At 50.3% G+C, this 7,533-nt stretch overlaps 1 protein-coding gene across 1 annotated transcript; it reads right to left on the bottom strand.

The window, feature by feature from the left end:
* Nucleotides 1–4,917: 4,917 nt before the first annotated feature.
* LOC136531617 (osmotin-like protein) lies at nt 4,918–6,072 on the bottom strand. Its single transcript, XM_066524271.1, has one exon. The coding sequence runs from the start codon at nt 6,019–6,021 to the stop codon at nt 5,269–5,271; it is 753 nt and encodes a 250-aa protein (XP_066380368.1). The 5' UTR covers nt 6,022–6,072; the 3' UTR covers nt 4,918–5,268.
* Between the last annotated feature and the right edge of the window lie 1,461 nt (nt 6,073–7,533).

The following is a 7,533-nucleotide window of genomic DNA, read 5'->3' as shown; positions in this document are numbered from 1 at the left end:
AGGTTGCCGGATGATCTGGCTACTGCATGGCATGGAAGGTATCCCACCAGGCACTCGCAGACCCAACGGCTGCTGCGCTGCAAAGCACATTTTCTGCTCGACCACGTTGAGCAACAGAAACTTCTGCTCTAGAATGCGAAGCCAGTGCTCCGCATCCAAGGGCTCATCTATCAGTGTGAAAGTGGGCGGGTGGGTCTTGAGGAAATCTTGGAAAGAGGAGGGTCCCTCAGGACGATGGGCACCACCCCTGTTCCCACCATTGCCCCCGTGGCCTCTACGGGCGAAGCCAGCGATAGCTTGTGCCATTAGCTCCATGGCACAGGCTAACTCACAGTGAGCAGCCATCAGTTCCACCATCATTTCAGCATGTGTCATTGGCGGTGGTGGTGGTGGTGACAGAAAAGGATGAGGAGCCAGAAGTGGAGCCTCCTGACTCCTCCCGCTGCCGTGCTCATTGGCCCGGCCACTCTTGCCTTAGCCCTCACCAAGACTGTGAGCCGCCCCAGCACTAGTGCTCTCGTGTCTGGACCTCAGATTCATCTATAAAAGATAGGAACCATCCATTTAGAACAACCTTCCCTATTAGAAGCAACATATTAGAGAAATGGCAGCACATTTTAAAGCATTCCTTTTGTTAAACCTATCAATTTACTAATCCAATTATACATGTAGGGGGATTTTAGTTTAAGCAAGATGCTATTACCATGATGCATGCTTCGGCCTATACGTTCACTCAAGACAGAATATAGCGGCATTCGTAAAATTTTTGGCACATCGCACACTCACTTTCCGTATACTAAGCGATTTCTTACGTAACACAAGTCAGTGTACCTATAGAAAACTGATTAGATTAAACTAATACTGCTATCCTAGATAGACCATATTGCTAGGGCTTATACTTAATTACATAATGTAATTGCATCCTACTTTTTGCAAAACTTTTGTTGGTCAAATTTTTAAGTTTTGAAAAAGTGTGATGAAACTCGTAATCATTATTGGCTCTGGTACCATCTGTGGTAGAACCGCTTGAAATAACATGCTTACGGAGGTGCTCGCCTTTTACCAGACACTAAGCACCCCGAAAGCAAGCTATAACGGGCGGTATCCGTCGGGCACACCCCAAGGGAGAACCCGAAAGATTCACATTTTTTCCAAGGATCTAATAATGAGAACGAGTTGCAATTCTTATCCATTTCATACATCAGAGTTTCTTAAAAAGTACATTATTACATTACCAAATGTCAAAGTGTAGAATAATAAACAACGGAATTAGAAATAAACATCTAGCGATAAGAAACGAGGATCCGTCTGTGCCCACCAGAAGAATCCTTCATATAAAGGTACTTCTCATGCATTACCTGCAACAGGGGTAAATATACCCTGAGTACACAATATACTCACAAGACTCATCCGACTAGTAGGAATAATTTTCTAACTCCAAGGAATATGATAAGCTTTATGGTTTGCTAGTTTCCTTTTTAGCAGAAAGCAATACTATGAGTAACGGCAGGACACAACCCTATTGGCCATAGGACACAACCCCTTACACCCACCAGTACCCAAACCACATCCCTACCCGGTCACCATTTACCTTTATATCCTTTTATCATGAGTAATCATAATTATCACCTATTTGTGAGTAACGACAGGTTACTCACGCTACTGACATTTTGAGCATAGTAACTACTCAACCTATGCTAGTAGGACTCATAGGTAATTATATTTATGCATGTAGTTTCCATAGAATGCCTATGACATAAATGCACAACATATATATATTCAGTGATCAGTAAAAATAGGGGTTATGCACCGGGGCTTGCCTTGGGCAAGCGACGGGTTAGTAAAGTCAACAACAAAAGGTAAGTGCGCGGCGACGACGGGCGGGACCCTGTGACTGGACGCGTGGGTGCGCAAGCATGAGCGCGAGCCAGGGTGTGGCAGCAGGAGCCGTGGCCAGTAGCGCGGCCATGCACATGGGCGTGCACGCGTACGTGCAACGTCGGTCCCAAGCGCAGCGCGCCGAGAGCTGGCAGGGTGACCGCGCCCAGGCGCTTGCATTCCTCAAAACGTGACCCGCACGCTTTTTAAAGCGGCTCAAAAACTCAAACCCGATGATCCAAACGCCAAACCAGTTATTCTATACTCAAGAGGATACATATGGCTATCAAACTAAGCCAAAACATCTTGCCACTACTTAACCCGATCGTTCTACAAAAATTGTTGAACATGGCTTCGTCGACCCATTTTTAGATTTACGAGAATCGACTAAGTTTCAAATGGTTTCGCGTCGAATTCCATTTCCAAGCTACTTGATACACTAGCTAGCGAACCCTGTCCTCGACCGCACGTATTTCATCGTCGCCTACGAAGTTCGTGTTACAACTTTTACTAACGCTCTGCATATGCATTCCATAGCATTTTGTATCAATAAAAATTCGTTTGGAAACTTAAGTGATACAACGTGGCATAAAACGTAACACTCGTTTCTTGTTTCAGATGAACGTTTCAAGTGTCGTATATTGATTTACACCCTATATTACACACATTGACACACAAGTATGATGCTCATGCAGTGTTTTAGCAAAAACTGTATAATGTAACACCAAGGGTGTTACAACGGCCAAGGAAGGCATCTACTCGTGCTCTCCGGCCTTCTGACCTGCACTGCCCAGTGACTACGTTGCCGTGAATCCTCAGGCCTAGCATCTTCTGACAGTCCTGGAGTGTGACTGGCATCTCCCCGAAAGGTAGGTGGAAGCTGTGAATCTCTGGTCGCCACCTACATTTTAGACAAAAGCAAGATTACATGTCAAAAAGGGAAGCGCATGAACAAATGGCCATGAATGGAGGCAATGATTGAAGATAATAACTGTCAACTGCAATGCCATCATCATCATCTCCAAGGCAATGCAGCTCCTCCCAAGCCCTTGCAACCATCTCACTAAATGAAGGTCTATCATTGAATAGCACAGGCACACTTTGCATGTCAACAAACTCAACATATCTATAACGATCGCTTTCAACGGTGCCTCCATGATATAGGGACACTAGGTTGTCCATCTATTTCAAACACGTAACGAAACACATGTCCTTTAGTAAAAAATACACGCTAACTACTAACGTGAAGGTCTCTAGTATTTAGATAAGTAAATGTATACTATGTACTAAGTACTAAATAGATACCTATGTATGTATCTAACTATGTAATAACTATATACGAAAACTAGTTATACCAACATAAGTATCTATATATGTATCTAAATATCTATACCTATTACACCCTAACTATTGTTAACTAAGTACTAAATTACCAATTCAAACGAAAAAAGTAACTTACTTTACTGTGCAGTCGATGGAGCGTCGGTGGAGTGCAACAGCAAGCCACTGGAGCGCCTTGGAGTGCCTGGGCCGGAGCTCCAGCGCGCCTTGGCGTGGCGAGTAGGGGCGGGCACGGCACGACGGACAGTGCAGGGCGGGGCAGGCCGCGGACGACCGGCGAGGGCGCGCGGGCCGCGAACGGGTGGGTCGGGGTGCCGAGTGCCACGACAGGGCAGTGCACAGCGGACCGTGGCCGGGCTGGGTGGGCACGACAGTCGGCGAGGGCGCACAGGCCTCGGACGGGTGGGGCAGGGCAGGGCAGGGTTACGGCGCCAAGTGGCACTACGGGCGCGGACGCCGGCGCGTGAGCGAGCATGGCGGGGCGGCACGGGCGCGCGGGCGCGGCGACGTTTGCGGGGACGGCGCGGACGATGCGAGCGGGGACGGTAGAGAGAAAGAGAGAGGAAGAGAGAAAGGAACCTTGGGCCCTTACGTAAGAGGGCTCGGCGCCAGGATCGTTGACGCTGAGATCCATGGCGCCGAGCTGGCTGCTATGTCAGCGTGCATGGCGCTACCGTGGCCCCGAGCTCGGCGCCAGCAGTTAAGGGTTCAAATTTTAAAATCTTACCTCCACGGACATATTTGTGATTTTTTTTTAAAAAGTTAAAAAATAAAAAATTCGGACACAGGCACACAGCTCTCCATTTGCTTATGATCGTGTACTGTACGTTCTTATCCACTTCCTAGGGACCATCCACGTTCGCGGTTTCCCTTTCACCTACAGCGGCGCTACTACCTACTGTACAGCAAGTTCTGCGTGCAGTCACGCGCTCCGGCCTTTCACCGCTTCCGATGCTCTGCCTCCTAAAGCTTGCCCTACCGTCCGCCACGGGGAGGATGAACCGAGCTCATGCACCGGCTTCATCAATCTTTGCATGTCCGTTGAGAATAATGCATATGCATATGAGCATATATGTTGGAAATATTTGCATATATACTATCAAAATAACTAACCCACGTTCTCTTAGTGAACAGACCTTCGTAGAAGGCTACCACAGATGACAAAGATGCCAAATTGCCAATCTCACTGCACCGTCTCTTGATCCAGCTGAACTCTTGTACTATTCCGTAAGCCTTGTGACATAGCAGTAGACTCGGAGCAGCGAGGCAGCGGGCAGACGGGCAGGCGCCAAGACGCATCGATCCCTGGATCCCATGATAAAAAAAAGGCAGAGAAAAAGCTGCCAAAAATTGGAATAGGGAAGGGACAAGGCGGCACCACTCCCCACTCACCAAGATGCAGAAATATTGCATCGAGATCGAGCCATCGAGGGCCGAACAGCGAAAAGAGCCAAGAGAGAGAAAAAAGCACTCAAGTTACGAGTTACCCATGGGCCATGGGCGCAGTTCATGAGTAGAGTAGAGAAGGTGCAGACTGCAGAATTCATCGAAGGCGCAATGAATGTACTCGGTCGGAGTTCTTAGTAGTATGATTTACGGAGTTTAGCAAGTGATTCAACATTTGAACATGCGCGAACGATCATTGCTCATCGAACTTAAAGAAAATAAAAAATCAAGCCTTAAATGAAAGGGTCGGGTTGGAATCATAAAGTGTCTTTCTACCACACTTTAGATTCTTTCTATTATATTATCTTGAATCTACAAGTTTTATTTCAGACTGCAAATTGTAAGCAGCAACAGCATCACATCAGGCCTGCAGCCAGAACGCATACGGAGTACGTACATCCAACGGCCAGTAGCCCAGTACCTACAGCCCACAGAAGAACACAGCACAGCCCATAGGCCCATAGCTATTACAGCACAGAAGCGCACACACTAGACAACACGCGCACCGCAAATCCTACTACTAGTACTAGCGAGTAGCGACACTTGTCGACGGCGACGGCGCACGGGCGCGCGCCCACCCCTCCGATCTCCGAGCTCTGAGCTCTAGTGGCAGAAGATGACCTTGAGCTCGCGCGGCGCGGCGCACTCGTGGGTGAGGGAGGGGCTGTCGTGCGCGTAGGTGAAGGCCTGCGGGCACTCGCGCTTGAAGAACTCCGAGTACTTGGACGAGCGGCAGGTGCGCGGGCTGTTGTACATGTTGCGGCAGCACAGCTCGTCGGTGCGGAAGGCCTCGCAGCCGCTCTTGCACGCGAGGACGCTCCCCGCCGGGGACCGCAGCTGCAGCTCGCCGGGGCAGGTCTCGGTAAGGTTCTTGCGGCAGGCGAGGACGGGGCAGTTGCCCCGGCCCTCGTGCGGGGTCACGGACAGGCCCACGTTGAAGCCGTCCACCACGCTCACCCCGTACGAGGTCTGGTCCTTGCCGTTGCCGCCGTGGTGGAGGTTCACCTGCGCCAGCGTCGCGGGCGCCGCGCCGCCGAGCCCGCCGCACTGCAGCCGCCCGCCGCAGTCGCCCGTGGCGCAGTGGAGCTGCGCGCCGGCGCCCGCGCAGCCCGTGCGCGCCCAGATGCGGCCCGACCAGGGGAGGGCCGGCGCCGGGAAGGACTTGTGGGAGAGCGGCGGGAGGAAGAAGCCACCGCCCTCCAGGACGTCGTGGCCGGAGTTGGCCTGGATGCCCGGCCACACCGGGTAGGGGCAGTTGTTCACCACGGTCAGGGTCATTGGGGCGTAGTCGGCGGCGACCAGGAGGCCGCAGCTCAGGAGCGAGGTGGCGAGCAGGAGGAGCTTGGGAGAAGCCATGGTTGGGTTCTTGTTCTTGAGCTGGTTGTGATTTGTGGCCGTGACAAGTGAAGTGAGGACCGGGGCTTTAGCAGGTGGGGTGGTTTTATAGGACGTGGGGGTTGTTGGTCCAGTGGCGTCGTGGGTTTTGTTTGGCTCGAGCTGCGGCGAACTGGTGCGGGCGTGTCCGTGACTCCGTGTCTGGAACTCTCGATGCATCGGTTGCTTTTGCTTTTTTGCAAGCAGTTACTACTAACAACAACACACCTCTCGCTTCAGCCTCGGAGCTTCCACCCACAGCTTCCCATCAGAGGATAAACGCAGCTGCCCTTCAGCGCAGTAATACGTAGTACACGAATGTTCGGTAGGCCTAAACGATTCTCGCGGTAGTCGTGTCACCATTCTGGCTGAAATTCCATCCAGAATTCAAGATGTACGCGAACACTTTGGTCACAGGGGAAAAAAATATCAGTCCTAGATTGACTCAGTCACATCTATTCCATGTTTGCTGTCAAAGCTATTTGTCCTTTTACTATCACACTATATTATTTGACATATTTTCACGGAGCGACCCACACCCCTGACTTCGACCCACACCCTGAGGGTCCTGATCACGCCACCGCCACTACCGCCGGCGCCCCCCGCCCCCTCCTCCCCATGCACCTCCTTCCCCTCCTCATCCACATTCTCTCTCCTCCCAACTCCAGGACCAACCTGCAAGGTCCATTAAGCCTACCCCAATAGAACCCTAGCCTGACCTAGCCGGCGGCGGCGGCGCCGGCCACCTCCCAGTCGTCGGCGCCCCCCGCCACCTCCTCCCCCACCACCTCGCCCTTGTCATCCACCTCCCCTCCACTCCCTGCCCTCGAGGCCGACCTGTGCCTCCACCGGAGTGGCAGAACCACCTAAATTATATGGCCCATATGCACATGTCATTGTCCTAAAGACTTATGACTCCTGCACACGAGAGCCGGATAACTCCGGTAGTCTGTCGGGAGTCCTCGGGGAACCCCGAATCATCCACATTTTACAACTCATACAGGATCAACATGGAGTTACCACAACATTACAACATTTGTTACAAAAATATCATATATTGGAGCGTGGAAGACTTATAATATTAGTTTACAAAACATGTTCAAGTAGAAACTCAACTTAAGTTCCAAAAGGTGAGTAGATCTATAGAAGCAACTTAGATGAAGCACCTAGGGTAGAAAAGAACGTCGGATCATGTCAAGCCTACTGACATGACCTCGATTAGCAGCATAAGTCAGAACTTGCAACAGGGGTTAACAAACCCTGAGTACTTGAGGGTATTCAACAAGTCTTATCCGACTAAAAAAAAGACTCCAAGAGTATGCAGGCTTAAAGGAAAGATTGAAGCAAGAATAACTTTTACAAAAAATCTTACTACAAGTGGATCCTTACTTTCAATGTTTTAGCTGGGTATTGTGTCATTAGTAATATCCAGTTTACACCTGATCTAGCTCAATCACTTCTTTAAGCATCTCAACTCATCTTAAATCATCTTGT

The sequence above is a fragment of the Miscanthus floridulus genome, unplaced genomic scaffold, assembly GCF_019320115.1.
Source record: "Miscanthus floridulus cultivar M001 unplaced genomic scaffold, ASM1932011v1 fs_392_2_3, whole genome shotgun sequence".
Classification (NCBI taxonomy): Eukaryota; Viridiplantae; Streptophyta; class Magnoliopsida; order Poales; family Poaceae; genus Miscanthus; species Miscanthus floridulus.
Note: the sequence above shows the minus strand (reverse complement) of the source record. Positions and strands in the feature narration are given on the sequence as shown.